At 43.8% G+C, this 14,670-nt stretch overlaps 1 protein-coding gene across 1 annotated transcript; it reads right to left on the bottom strand.

Annotated features, from left to right (window-relative positions):
• Positions 1-2,310: 2,310 nt before the first annotated feature.
• Positions 2,311-10,303, bottom strand: LOC139419615 (vascular endothelial growth factor C-like). The gene is made up of 7 exons (XM_071169595.1): positions 10,129-10,303; positions 6,985-7,198; positions 5,282-5,472; positions 4,955-5,085; positions 4,009-4,112; positions 3,459-3,795; positions 2,311-2,666 (listed from the first exon to the last, which is right to left on the bottom strand). Exons 1-7 carry the CDS (start codon positions 10,222-10,224, stop codon positions 2,552-2,554), a joined length of 1,188 nt encoding a protein of 395 aa, XP_071025696.1. The 5' UTR covers positions 10,225-10,303; the 3' UTR covers positions 2,311-2,551.
• Between the last annotated feature and the right edge of the window lie 4,367 nt (positions 10,304-14,670).

The raw sequence follows: 14,670 nt of genomic DNA, 5'->3' as shown, positions 1-14,670 counted from the left end.
GAGTCTGCAACACCACTAAGCAAGGGGCACCACCAAGCAAGCGGCACCATGAAGACCAAGGAGCTCTCCAAACAGGTCAGGGACAAAGTTGTGGAGAAATACAGATCAGGGTTGGGTTATAAAAAAATATCAGAAAATGTGAACATCCCACGGAGCACCATTAAATCCATAATTAAAAATGGAAAGAAAATGGCAAAACAACAAACCTGCCAAGAGAGGGCCGCCCACCAAAACTCATGGACCAGGCAAGGAGGGCATTAATCAGAGAGGCAACAAAGAGACCAAAGATTACCCTGAAGGAGCTGCAAAGCTCCACAGCTGAGATCGGAGTATCTGTCCATAGGACCACTTTAAGCCGTACACTCCACGAGCTGTGCTTTATGGAAGAGTGTCCAGAAAAGAAGCAAACGTTTGGTTTTTGCCAAAAGGCATGTGGGAGACTCCCCAAACATATGGAAGAAGGCACTCTGGTCAGATGAGAATAAAATTGAGCTTTTTGGCCATCAAGGAAAACGTCTGGCGCAAACCCAACACCTCTCATCACCCCGAGAACACCATCCCCACAGCGAAGCATGGTGGTGGCAGCATTATGCTGAGGATGTTTTTCATCAGCAGGGACTAGGAAACTGGTCAGAATTGAAGGAATGATGACAAGCTTATAGAGACAAACCCTAAGAGACTTGCAGCTGTAATTGTGCAGTGAATAGTTATGCACGCTCAAGTTTTCAGTTTTTTGTGTCTTATTTCTTGTTTGTGTCACCATAAAAAATATTTAGCATCTTCAGAGTGGTAGGCATGTTGTATAAATCAGATGATACAACCCCCCCCCCCCCCCCCCAAAAAAAAACACATTTTAATTCCAGGTTGTAAGGCAACAAAATAGGAAAAATGCCATTGGGGGTGAATACTTTCGCAAGCCACTGTATCTGAGGCAATGTCAATGATGTCCATGACAGCAATATGTAGACAACTACATAATGTTGTTAATTGTGGAATGGGGACTGTGCTCCATTTTATGTTCCCTGGCCTGAAGATGGAGAACATGTTGATCATGGCCTATCAGGAGAATTTATGAAAATATTCCCACAGTCTAGTCTCCATGTTGTGTTGTAGAGGGAATGTGAAAGGGTTTCGAGATACATATAGCCTACGTACTTGCTGTACATTGCAAACATAGCTATTGTTGGTATTTATTACAAAAGTTACAGCGAGTTGCTTTGTCACTTTTCACAGATCAAAACGTTATAATTTATAACACACTGATTGTTACAAAGGACTGGGTTCGTTCATTACATGTTATTTTAGTGACATAAAAACACAAGTCATCTGTTACAAGTTGCTTACTCTTTTGGGGACCATTTCAGTACATTCTCAAGTGCCGAATTAGTTAAATGACTCCTCTTAGCTGAATTAGTTAAATCAGTGGCTTCAAAACTGTGGGGTGGTCGGCAGAGGGGGAGGAGGCATGTCAGCTAACATTTTTGTATTAGGGGGCCCTGAGTGAAAAAATTTGGGGACTCCTCACAGCTGTATCAGTTAAATGGCTCCTCCTCACAGACGTAGAAATATACTGAACAAAAATATTAAAGCAACATGCATCAATTTCAGTGATTTTACTGAGTTACAGTTCATATAAGGAAATTAGTCAATTGAAATAAATTCATTAGGTCCTAATCTATGGATTTCACATGACTGGGCAGGGGCGCAGCCATGGGTGGGCCTGGGTGGTTATAGGCCCACCCACTTGGGAGCCATGCCCAGCCAATCAGAATGAGTTTTCCCCCACAAAAGTGCTTTATTAAAGACAGAAATAATCCTGAGTGTCATGAGCTGTCCAAGGGGTTGATCTCAGACAATCCTGCAGGTGAAGAAGCCGAATGTGGATGTCCTGGGCTGGCGTGGTTACACGTGGTCTGCGGTTGTAAGGCCATTTGGACGTACTGCAAAATTCTCTAAAACCATGTTGGAGATGGCTTATGGTAGAGAAATTAACATTAAATTATCTGGCAACAACTCTGGTGGACATTCCTGCATTCAGCATGCCAATTGCACGCTCCTTCAAAACTTGAAACATCTGTGGCACTGTGTTGTGTGACAAAACTGCACATTGTAGAGTGACTTTTTATTTTCCCCAGCACAAGGTGCACCTGTGTAATGATCATGCTGTTTAATCTGCTTCTTGATATGTGACACCTGTCAGGTGGGTGGATTATCCTGGCAAACGAGAAATGCTCACTAAGAGGGATGTAAACAAATGTGTGTTTTTTTTTGGGGGGGGGGGGGGGGGAATAAGCTTTTTGTGCAAATATCAAATTTCTGGGATCTTTTATTTCAGCTCATGAAACATGGGACCAACAGTTTACATGTTGTGTTTATATTATTGTTGAGTATAGAATACCATTTGGTCAGTGTCCTCTCTGCCACACCTTCTTCTCTATTCCGGCCCATGTGGACAATGGTTGTGGTCAGGTCAGCCTTCATTTCTGCTTTATTTCACCATACAGTTACAGTACATTGCAGTTTGGCACCAGTGCTAGTGACACCAGCTTTGTCAGTTCCACTCCTCTGACCTCATGTGGTTGGGTATGCACTGGCAGACGTAGTGGCTGTAGTAGAAGCCAGTTGGACAGTTCTTGTGTGGCTTTCTGCAGGGCAGCCGGTAACAGCTTGGTGGAGGGGAAGAGAAACCGATAGAACAGTTGGTTTTACGCAATGTACTGTAACTTCAACTCAACTGTGACCCACTTGCATGACCCTGTGTGTGTAAGCTAGTTGTGTGTGTGATCTCGGACCAATCCCCATTGTCTCATTGATAAAACATGCTCTAACTCTTTCCGCTGTTTGGATAGAACATAAAACATTATTTTTAATCTCTCGCAAGAGGGGAATTCTGTGCTTTCTGGAAAGTCTGGTTTCTACATTCCAAAGAAATGTGGCAGGTGCCTTGCCTCGCTTATCCAGATTCATTGTAAAGGGACGTAAACAGGATATGAATTCTCACGCTGGAGTAGTTCTTCACATGAATGTCTTGTCATTATCCGGAAGTGTGAAATAATATTTGTATAACTATCATTACGTTTGAACAGATTCCCCTGAAATACATATTGCTCATGATACCGATACAGTATCTGGATTCAGACTTCACACTGAGTTTGAGTTTCCTCTATTTAATTCCTCTCGGTCTCCTCTTTAAGTGGAACAGGTTGTGTGTTGCTCTTGCCAAATTAAAATAACCTGTAGCTATAGCAGTTATAGCTTTTGTACTATGTGTTCCCAAGTTGTCACACTTAGGTCAACCGCGTATTATTACTTTGACCCGCATCATAGTTCTGGGAATAGTTTTCTAGAAATGGCAATGGGGATGTCCACCGGTGTCATGAGGCCTAATGAAATGTGAAGTGTTTGAACTTTCGCCCTCTTCTGTTGTGCGGTCTGTGTTTTAGAGTCAATTGTTTTACCTGCAATTGTGTGCGTTGAACCTCTTGCCTTGCAGCAGGCAGGTGTGAGGACTCTCCCTGCACTGGCACAGGCACGTCTCTGGGTTGAGAGGCTGACTACGGGGGCACTCTGCCCGGCACACACAGCCACACAGATCTGGGTCCCAGCGTTGGTTGGGTGGGCAGGTCCCTGGGCCGGGCTGGTCCTCACAGAGACACTCACAGGACTCTTGGTCTAGACGCCAGCCTGGCCCACAGCTGGCCTCCGTCAGACCGTTCTGACACACACACTCACAGCTGTCCTCATCCAGGACTTTGTTGGGGCCACACAGCTCCAGCAAGGCTGACTCCAGGGGCTCTGCAACAGATGGTGGAGAGGAGAGAGGCTAGTTAGTGTCACTTCTTGACCTCTAGACAGACATGTGGTTTAGTACATTTCACTTCAATGCGGCGAGGCATTATATCATTCTCATTTACCAACTCCCTGACCTATGGGCTACAGTATCTCTCGGTGTTGGCAAACGGAAACGACTGTACTGGGTTTGTATGGGTATGGGCTAGTTTAACTTACCTAGCTCTCTCTCTGAGAAGGAGCTTGTGTCCATGGGAACACACAGGCAGCTGGTGGGGTCCCAGACCAGTCCTGTACTGCAGGGAACATCTGGCGGGGAACACCTGGAGAGGGAAGGAGGGACACACAGACCAGGATCAGATCAGAGGTCTTGGCTTAGGGGGACTGCTACTCTCACAAAAGCATTCCTGTGAATGGGCTGGACACCATGGGCGGTCTGTGAGAGGGAACTGAATCCCCTGGCCCTCCTCCCTGCTGGCCTTGGCCTGGCAGACAGCCTACACACAGCCGTCTGGAGCAGTTAGGCTGGACACAGAAAGACGAGGAGAGAGCAGGGGGAAACATGGCCTCTTCTCCATGGCCTCAGTTCAAAAGCAAATGCACACGCAAAGCACTTGTGACGGAATAGCTGATGGTCTAGCTCATTCACTTGCATCGTCAGATACTGATCCACATAAAATAGGATTAGATGGAATGGTTTAGTATCCTTGGCTTAGTCAGTCAGCTATATTATTACATTGCATTAAAACTGGACGATATTGTTTAATATGAACCAAATACTGTATTCCTTAAAGGTCCAATGCAGCCATTTTTATCTCAATATCAAATATTTTCTGGGTAACAATTAAGTACCTTACTGTGATTGTTTTCAATTAAAATTGTTTTAAAAAAAATAATAATAATAATTCTGGGAGTGGTTACAGTTGGTGGCAAGGCTTCCGGCCCCACGCATAATTCCGGCCCATTCCGGCCCGCACGCATAATTTTTGTGACGTTGTCAGCCAACCCGTCTATATAAAACACAGGAAAAACCCAATTTTTTTGACTGCACTGGGCCTTTAATAATAATGAAGTGTGTGTGTGTGTGTGTGTGCGCACATTGTGTCTCGATCGGCAGCGTCAGAGGTTACGTCTTAAAGTGGACTAGTCCTCACTACTCACTCACACGGTGAGGTGAGCTGCAGCGGCCCTCCTGATGACGGAGTGCAGGGGCCTCTTGGACAGACACTCACAGGACGTGTGGTTGACGAACGCCACCATCACCATAGAGCGGTCACGGTGAGACAACTCCACCAGCTGAGGCCACAGGGGGAAAGAACACGGTGTCAATGACTAACATTCGGATTCGGCATCTATTGAATACAATGTTGTTACTAAAGCTGTGCCATTGGTACAACGCGGGTATAAGAGCGACTTGATGTAAAGTGTTACGCTGTACAGTAGCGTCATTTTAAAATGTCGAAAGATATCTAGTTTGTCCTCCGCTGCTCACCGTTTTGTTGATGTAGATGTGGCTGGTGTTGGTGCAGTACAGACCCTCCTGGGGACAGCAGCCCCCACAGCGGTGCACAGACACACAGCGAGGCACGTAGAAGTGACTGGTGCTCTCCGGGTACTCCTTAGACACCTCCAGACACACCTCCCGAGGAGTACACATGGTACGCTGGATCTCCTCCAGAATGACTGGGGATGTATGGAGTGGCGTTAGCAGAGACAGGTTATCAGGGATGATATAATACAATATGCCGTTTAGCAGACGCTTTTATCCAAAGCGACTTGAGCGTGCGTACGTTTTACGTATGGGTGGTCCCAGCGGGAAACGAACCCATGGCGTTGCAAGCACCATGCTCTACCGACTGAGCCACACAGGACCACCAAGGTCTAGAGAATAATAACTAATCCGGACTAATGTGGAATAGAATCGTCGGGAACATTCTGTTATTGACCATCTTCAGCCACCCAGGTAATAATATAGCTGCATTATTAGGCTATATTGCTGCGCTAATTGGTTGCAACCTCATCGACAGCGTCCACCACCTACAAATTTGGTTGGATTTGTAAAGGGCAATTTCCTTTTGGAAAGCCCATCCCAATAACTTAACCACAGAACCACACTGCCACCCACTAAGCCACATTGTGTAAGAGTAATGTCGATGTTTTAAAAGATTGAATTCAACAAATAATTTCCTTTTTAGTGCAATTTCTGTTGTCGGATGATCACCGTAACAATGTGCAATTTGTCTCGGTAACAGAATATGAGGACAACAGACTGCAAATACTCAAAGAGAGGAGAATGAGAAAAGCTAACCCCTAATGATATTAACTTTTTAGACAACTTGGCGTCTGGCCAATAAACGTCTATTGTTATTGTCTGATGGAAGCACACAATAGGTGGCTTTGACTGTGTTTGCCCAGCTCTTTCATCTTGGGATGTCTCTTGTAAAGTATCATTGTTTAATGTCTTCTAATTCAATCAGATGTCCTACTTTCTGCCACTGGTCGATTGTCCAGCGTGACTGTTTGATTGTCCAGCGTGACTGTTTGATTGTCCAGCGTGACTGTTTGATTATCCAGCATGACTGTTTCCTTCATAAGACTTTTAGTCACTGGACCTGACTGTTTGCTTAATTTTAGTCTGTGGATCTGATGTCCTTTCTTTGAATTGTTTCTGGCATCATTTCATAGAGGTTGGGGCTGGTCAATGAAAGGCAATGGAGCAAGATCAACAGTTTTGTAATGTGCCCTTTTTACAACTTTCTTTCAATGGCATCTGGAGGTCTGTTGTGTAAATGGGTGAACTGAGGCCAGGCCACCTCCTATCATTGTCCTTTAGGTTATAAGGGTCCACTCAGCCTTAATCAGCTCTCCAGTAGGGCCTATATCTTCTGTGATGAGCTCCTGTGATCAGGAAGCAGACACAGCTAGTTTATACTAGAGCGCAGAGAGGGAACACTCAGTCTCTGATGAGTGGGGAGGGAAGAGTGAGGGGCCTCTTTAACTGTTAGGAAAACAAGAACAGGCTTTTCTCTCTCCTTTTTAACAACGACACACAGCTGTACTGCTCCCATCTGTGGGTTTGGGGGGGAAGAGAAATGGGCTATCACGCTAGCAGTTCCCCCGTGTGAGATAGGCAGACAACGTTCTCTCTCAATTGGTGTTTGCTGTTGTTAGGGCCATTTGACCAAAGAGCCTTACCTTCAATGCTGCTGTCAGACTTGACCAGTGCCAGCTCCCTGGGCTTGCCCCAGGCCCAGATATCGTCTTCAGCATGGAGAGGAGGGGAGGTGCGCAAGGCTTTCCTACGTAGGCAGTGCTGCACCAGACTGTACTCTGGGTACAACAGCTCCACCAGCTCGTCCACATTGGAGACGGTGTCCAAACCACTAATACCTTCGCCAACCAGTGGGGCCTGATGAGGAATTGGGAAAATGAGCAATGAGAACATCAAATTCATATCTTTGATCTACCAAAATTCAGTTTATGTTGATCATCCACTGCAATATATTATGTAGAAAATACTATATAAAATGACACGGATGGGTATCTCAACATGTAGAAAAAACATGTTTGTAATAAAGACCATTTGATAAGTCAGAACTAAGTTGTAATCTGCCACTACTACGATACGAACCCTAAGGGCGTCACTGTAACATTATCAGAGATCAACACCCACCAAGCAGCCTGGGTGCTACCTTGTCATTATCTCTTATGGAAACAAATGCTGTTATTTTTTTCCCCCAGGTTGGTAATGCTAGACTGTCACTTCTGTCAGGGATGGAATGGAAACTGAGCCAGTATGGAGCACTGTGTCTGTCTGAGCCCAGGGAAAACAAAGCAACGCAAGATCATATTTTTTTCCATTGAGATCAGCCAAGTTCTTTCCTAGAGATAAGGAACAAGGTTATTATGTCTGTTACAATCAAAGGTCTCCATTTTCAGATGAAAGCCTTGGGTTCACTATCAGACATTTTCAAATATACGTTATAGGTCCTTCAGAAAGTATTCACACCCCATGAATTTTTCCACATGTGGTTGTTGTCACAGCCTGAATTGTCACTGGCCTACACACAATACCCCATAATGTCAAAGTGGAATACGTTTTTTTTAATCTAAAACATTTTTTTATTTATTTTTTTTTACAAGTGAATTAAAACCAAATGAAATGCTGAAATGTCTTGAGTCAATAAGTATTCAATCGCTTTGTCACGGCAAGCCTAAATAAGTCCAGGAGTAAACATGTGCTTAAGTCACATAATAAGTTGCATGGTCTCTGTGTGCAATAACGGTGTTTAACATGATTTTTGAATGACTACCTCACATACAAGTATCTGTTCCTCAGTCAAGCAGTGCATTTCAAACACAGATTTAACCACAAAGACCAGGGAGGTTTTCCAGTGCCTTGCAAAGAAGGGCAACTATTGGTAGATGGGTAAAAAAAAAAAAAAGCAGACATTGAATATCCCTTTGAGCGTGGTGAAGTTAATAATTACACTTTGGATGGTGTATCAATACACCCAGTCACTACAAAGACACAGGCATCCTTCCTAACTCAGTTGCCGGAGAGGTAGGAAACCGTTGAGGGATTTCACCATGAGGCCAATGGTGACTTTAAAACAGTTACAGAGTTGAATGGCTGTGATTGGAGAAAACTGAGGATGAATCAACAACATTGTCGTTACTCCACTCTACTAACCTAGATGACTGAGTGAAAAGAAGGAAGCATGTACAGATTAAAATATTCAAAAAAAACATGCATCCTGTTTGCCACAAGGTACTAAAGTAATGCTACAAAAAAATGTTGCAAAGCAATGAACTTTTTTTGTCCTGAATACAAAGTGTTATGTTTGGGACAAATCCAATATAACACATTACTGAGTACCGCTCTCCATTTTCAAGCATAGTGGTGGCTGCATCATGTTATGGGTATGTGTGTAATCATTAAGGACAGGAGAGCTTTAAATGGAATGGAGTTAAGCACAGGCAAAATCCTAGAGGAAACCTGGTTTAGTCTGCTTTCCACCAGACACTGGGAGATGAATTCACCTTTCAGCAGGACAATAACCTAGAACACAAGGCCAAATCTACACTGGAGTTCCTTACCAAGAAGTCAGGGAATGTTGGCCGAGTTACAGTTTTGACTTAAATCTACTTGAAAATCTATGGTAAGACCTGAAAATGGTTGTCTAGCAATGATGAACAACCAATTTGACAGAGCTTGAAGAATTTTTTAAAAGAATAATGGGCAAATGTACAATCCAGGTGTGAAAGCTCTTAAAGCTATGCAAATGCTGCCAAATGTGCTTTCTACAAGGTATTGACTCAGGGGTGTGAATGCTTATGTAAATTAGATGGTTCTGTATTTCATTTTCAATACATTTGCAAAAAAATCGAAAAAATATATTTTCACTTAGTCATTACGGGGTACTGTGTGTAGATGGGTGAGATTATTTTTTTTTTATATACTTTTTGAATTCAGGCTGTAGCACAAAAAAATGTGCGATAAGTCAAGGGGCATGCATACTTTCTGAAGGCACTGTAGCTGCTTCTAATGTTGTTTAGGATTCACATTTTGAACGTGGCCTTTTATGTAAGCCGCTTGTGTGATTTCGGTTCCACTGGACTTGCAAATGTCACCCCTTGTGGCTAATGGTAAGCTCCTGCTCAGATCACACAACATGAGGTCATCCCCTTGGCAACATGAGGTCATGGCTGACCAATAGATAAACGGTGTATACCTCCCACACGATCGATCGCTCAGGGTGAGTGTTTATCATCACACACAACCCATTGTCAGTTTACCTCACAATTTAAACAAGGTAGCCAACTCAATTGTAACCATCCCTAGTCACTTTTGCTATTCAGCCTCACTCGTCTCCTTTTGTCCAAATTGACAGTCCCTCTCTCTCCATTCAACCTTTTCAATGGCAGACGTCTGTCTAAAGGTATGGCCTACTACCCGCCTCAATAGTGGAAGTAGACAGGTACAACATGACTAACTCATTCACCTTTAATGATGCACAATGTAGCCACAAGGCGAGGAGGATGTTTTATTGCCCAACTAAAGACACACCCGCTGTAGTGAAAGCACTGACGAGTAACAAGGAAACCGCCTGTCTCTTTAAAAAAAAAACTATTGTGACAACTCATTTAGTCAACAAACTGATTTAGTCAATAACAGTAGTCTATTACCTTCACATGCCTATTTATTTTTGTACTGAAATCAGAGTTCTGAGCATAATGAAGGTTCATCGGGAAAGAGCCTCGTCTGGCCAATTCTTATCTGCACCGTACAATATGACACATCATCCAAAAGCAGCAGCGTGTTGTTTAGTTACTCACCTTTGTGTCCTCCTCACCCGGGTACTCATCATAGTCATAACCACGAGTGAGATTGGTGACATTGAGAATCCAAAGGACTAAAGATAATATCCACATGGTGTGTCTGGGATGAAAGGGGGAGCGGGAGGAGGACGAGGGGGAGATGATGAAGGATCAGCTAATGCCCCACAGTTGAACTCTCATCCCACAGAGCACAAGGATCTCCTCGTTCCTTAGCCAGGAACTGACCTTGAGATAAGATGAGCCCCGTAGAGTGCCTTTCAAACACAGCATTTTCCTCCAGGAAGTATTTTCTTTCACTTCGTACAGCATGTGAGACCACTTTCATTGTTTCATTCCAAGTATTTCCATCGCTACTCCCTTGAGTTTCCCTCTGAAGGCTTTGTATTTGGAATCAGATCCTTGTAGATGATCTTAATCAGAAAAGAGGTGTAGAGATTGAGAGGCCAGATTCCATAGGGGCTCCTGCAGGTCCAGATGGGGTGAGAGAGTGTAGGGTTGTGTCTGTCTCCAGTGAAGCCCGAGTACAGAGGAAGTGAGCGCAGACACATGTGACAGCAGGCAGGCTCCCTCGGCAGAGTGCCCTCCTTTCTCTCTCTCCCTTTCACTCTCTCTCTTTTGGGAGTAGCTGCCACCGCCTCTCCAGACTGGGAGTTAGTGTGTGTGTGTGAGCCTGTGTACCAGTGAGTACTGTTGTCTCTGACGCTTGGTGAGCACACTTTTTAAGGTGCTATATTTTCAATATCTACAGTAGAATCTCTTATTTTCAAATGCTCACTCTGTGTATTCCCCTGTAACATGCTGAGGCAATGTGCTTCTCCAGAAAGGTGTTCGTATCTGACTTGGCCTCATGACTTATCACCATACCACCTGGCCTCCTGCTTTTCAGGGTGGTCTACTGTACTGCTCTGTAAAGAGGGGAGAAGCAGAAGCACTCATTCTATGATTCACTGCTATCAAAACATAACCTACCAAACGGCATGATCGCCCTTACTATGTGCTGTATGATTGTCTACTGTCCTCCTCGATCCTCCCATCGCTGACTGTCTACAGTAAACTTTAGATATGTCATGCCTGTCTTTGTAAATCCCTGACATGGGTGTCAATGCTGGCATGGTGGTCTAGTGAGTGAATAGTCAGTCCAACTGTACAGCAATGTTTATTTTCATGGATGATTGAGCAGGAGAAGGAGTTGTGGTCATTTGTAGCTAAGTTGGTATGACATAGTGCTTGTAAAGCCGGGGTAGAGGGTTCGATTCCTGGGACCACCCATATGTAAAAATGTACACATGTATTACTGTAAATTGCTTTGGATAAAATCTAAATGGCATTTGTTTTTATTTTAGTAGTACAGATAGGGCTGTTTATGAGTTACTATGCTGTATGAAAGGATTTACACATTTTGAGTCATTGAATATGGCTATGTTGAGAAGTTGACTTCCCTGATTCCTTGGTACAGTCTTAGAAAAAAGGTTCCAAAGGGGTATTTCAGCTGTCCCGACAGAATAATCATTTTTGGTTCCAGGTAGAACCCCTTTGGGTTCCATGTAGAACCCTCTGTGGAAAGGGTTCTACCTGGAACCCAAAAGGGGTTTTTACCTGTAACCAAAAGGGTTCTACCTGGAACCAATAAGGGTTCTTCAAAGGGTTCTCCTATGGGGACAGCCAAATAACCCTTTTAGGTTCTAGATAGCACCTTTTTTTCCCCGAAGAGTGTATTGATGCAATGGTCTTTAATCAATATCTGCAAAGCAATCTCACATCTTACTTGTTGAATGCGGTTGTTTGAGTCCACCTAGTGTACAACTGCTATACATCTGTCGTCATCATGCTGCTGGCGTGGGGACAGCCAGCCAGGCAGCGAGTATGGCTCGGCTCTGGCCAGCCACAGTCATTACACTTAATGGGCTCAATCCTCTCAAGTAGGGCCATGTTTATCCCGCTCCTAATGAACATCTCCCCATCTACAGTATCTGGCTAATTCAATTCTCCCACAGCCAAAACACTCATTTCCACCCAACAACTGCTCTGTTTCCCCCATTGTTTTCTCCCGGATGATAGAGACATACTGTAGCCTGGAGTTTTTTTTTTTTTTTGGTGGGGGGGGGGTTTCAAACTGAGACACACTCACATAACATACTGTATAACCGGAGCACAAGTGTTTTGTATATGAATTGTCTCTAAGTTGGAGTAACAGAGAAAGTAAATGGAAGACGAGTGGTATTGTAGGGTGAAAGTCAGCAGCTGGCCATCGTATGCTGCAAGCTCAACAGCTCGTCATTGGGACTACCAAAGATTGCTCCAGTTTGTAGACTAGACAATATTCTGCATGACACAGTAGTGATGAGCAGCTCCTCTCTCGGGCCACAACTCTCTTCTCTCCACATACCCTTTTTTATAAATGTCAAATTTTATGAGTTACAAATCTTGCTAGTGCCTTTAGTGCTGGAGGCGATCAAGGCTTTTGTAGTGCACAGTAGCAGGTCTTGCCAGTGCATATCTGAGATATCTGTGTGCGGTAGATCCCTTACTATTGGGGACGTGTTGGAGCTCGCACCTAACGCAACTCACAAACGTGAACTCTACAATGAGGCAAAGACTAAGTTGTGACGGAAAGGGGATTACAATATGGCTGGATTGGTAGACAATAACCATAAAGTAGATCAAATCTACGCTGCATTTTGGGGTTGGATTGGCACGTTAAATGTGCACGTATCAAATTTGAAGGATGTGTAAAGCATGAAGTTGGTATACGCGATTCATAAACGACACGCTGTTAGATGCAATAGATCTCTATAGATTCTCTTAGCAGATGTGATCTAATCACAACGAAGGGTTGATTGGCAACAGATGCCGGAAAATGAGTTTTAATCTGCCAAATAGAAGAAGACGGTAATTGAAGGTAATTGAAATGTCATCCCAGTGTGTAACGTTACAGACAAAGGCTGCAGGTGAGACATGAGAACAAGGCGGAAGCTTTTCAGATCCAGCCTCAGACCCAGTAAATCTCTGCGATGTGAGTGACAGGCAGGTTCCCAGGAACCTGCTCTGGATTAATGGCAGGAAACACGATGGAATGTTGTCTTTCTCCAACATACACTGTGGGCCATGGCCTGGGGCCCTCAATGGTTTCACAGGAAAACATGAACCCAAACACCATTATCATAGAACCAAGACAGATCTATGTTACTGTATGTACCCATTAGAGATTGAGGTTTCAGCACTTTTCAGATGGCAACTCTGGAAGCGAAGCCTTTATTTGGCTTTGTTTTGTAATTCCTTTAAATATAGAAGGCCTCTCAAACTATTTTGTCTCAGACAAATATAGCCCTCAGGCGTCTTGTAAAATGCCAAGCTTTCATGAAAGTTTGGGAAAGGGCTCGAAAGGTTAATACAGCAATGTCCTTTGCTGAGAGCACAGTAGGGAGAATTCGTTATCTGACAGTGGACCTCGTTTTCATACTTATCGTATCTCCGAGGGGTTTTATTAGAAGGAAAAGTTGGTCTCGGGTTAGTCTGAAGTTACTCTCAGTGAGCCACACTCCAAGCTCTCTGGCTCATAACGACGTAGTAGAACGGGCTATAGAAAGTACGTGATGTGGCCACACAGTGAAGAGGATGTCGGTGAGGGTCAATCTGAGCTGGAGCCGAGTGGCTGTTTGGTTAGAACTCTGTTAATAAATTGTGTGCAAGGGTACCCCCTAGTGTCACAAACAGTCACACACAGGGGAATGAGGTAAATTGGGGCAACTGTCCATGAAAGATCAGCAGCATACATGACAGTTATTCACCTGTGGATTGTCATCACTCAGCCTTGCCTTTTTTTTATATCCAACCCCTCTTCTGAATTCTTATTTTTTTATGGTTCGTTTTTGTGGTTATGAAGGGAGGGTGCCATCTTCCAGAATTGCAAAAAAGTAACTTGACCGTTTTTTGCAATGTCTGGACTCTTTGTTTTCAAGAAATCTGTGCAAAATTCAGCACTTCCTGGTAGTGGTAGTAAAAATAAAAGCTAATATGCACATTTTTGGGTATGTGTATACACACTCGACTTCCTCAAGACAAGTTATATGCATGGGAAAGTGTACCCTTTACCGGGACTGGTTATGTGGAGTCAATGAAATTCATAGCATAACACTCCACAGTGGTGTCAAGTTGGTTGGATGTCCTTTGGGTGGTGGGGTATTCTTGAGACGCACAGGAAACTGTTGAGCGTGAAAAACTAACCAGTTGCAGTTCTTGGCACCTACTACCATAACCTGTTCAAGGCACTTAAAGCTATTGTCTTGCCTGTTCACTCTCTGAATAGAACACATACACAATCCATGTCTCAAGGCTTAAAAATCTTAATCTACACTGATTTAAAGTGGATTTAACAAGTGATGTCAATAAGGGATCATAGCTTTCACCTGGTCACCTGGAAAGAGCAGGTGTGTTTTATGTTTTGTACACTCAGTATATATTTAAGTGATAATGCCCAAGAAGCCGGTGTTTGTAGGATATATTGGCACGAACACCGGCTCTGAGGGAATTATCACTTTT

The sequence above is a fragment of the Oncorhynchus clarkii genome, chromosome 10 (assembly GCF_045791955.1).
Source record: "Oncorhynchus clarkii lewisi isolate Uvic-CL-2024 chromosome 10, UVic_Ocla_1.0, whole genome shotgun sequence".
Classification (NCBI taxonomy): domain Eukaryota; kingdom Metazoa; phylum Chordata; class Actinopteri; order Salmoniformes; family Salmonidae; genus Oncorhynchus; species Oncorhynchus clarkii.
This window is presented reverse-complemented; position numbering and strand designations above follow the sequence as displayed.

What these genes read in the sequence shown, in the direction of transcription:
- LOC139419615 (XM_071169595.1), bottom strand. Translation starts at nt 10,224, where the DNA reads ATGTGGATATTATCTTTAGTCCTTTGGATTCTCAATGTCACCAATCTC. An exon ending in CGGGTGAGGAGGACACAAAG is followed by an intron (nt 7,199 to 10,128) that starts GTGAGTAACTAA and finishes ATTCCTCATCAG; the next exon opens with GCCCCACTGGTTGGCGAAGG. An exon ending in GTCTGACAGCAGCATTGAAG is followed by an intron (nt 5,473 to 6,984) that starts GTAAGGCTCTTT and finishes ATACATCCCCAG; the next exon opens with TCATTCTGGAGGAGATCCAG.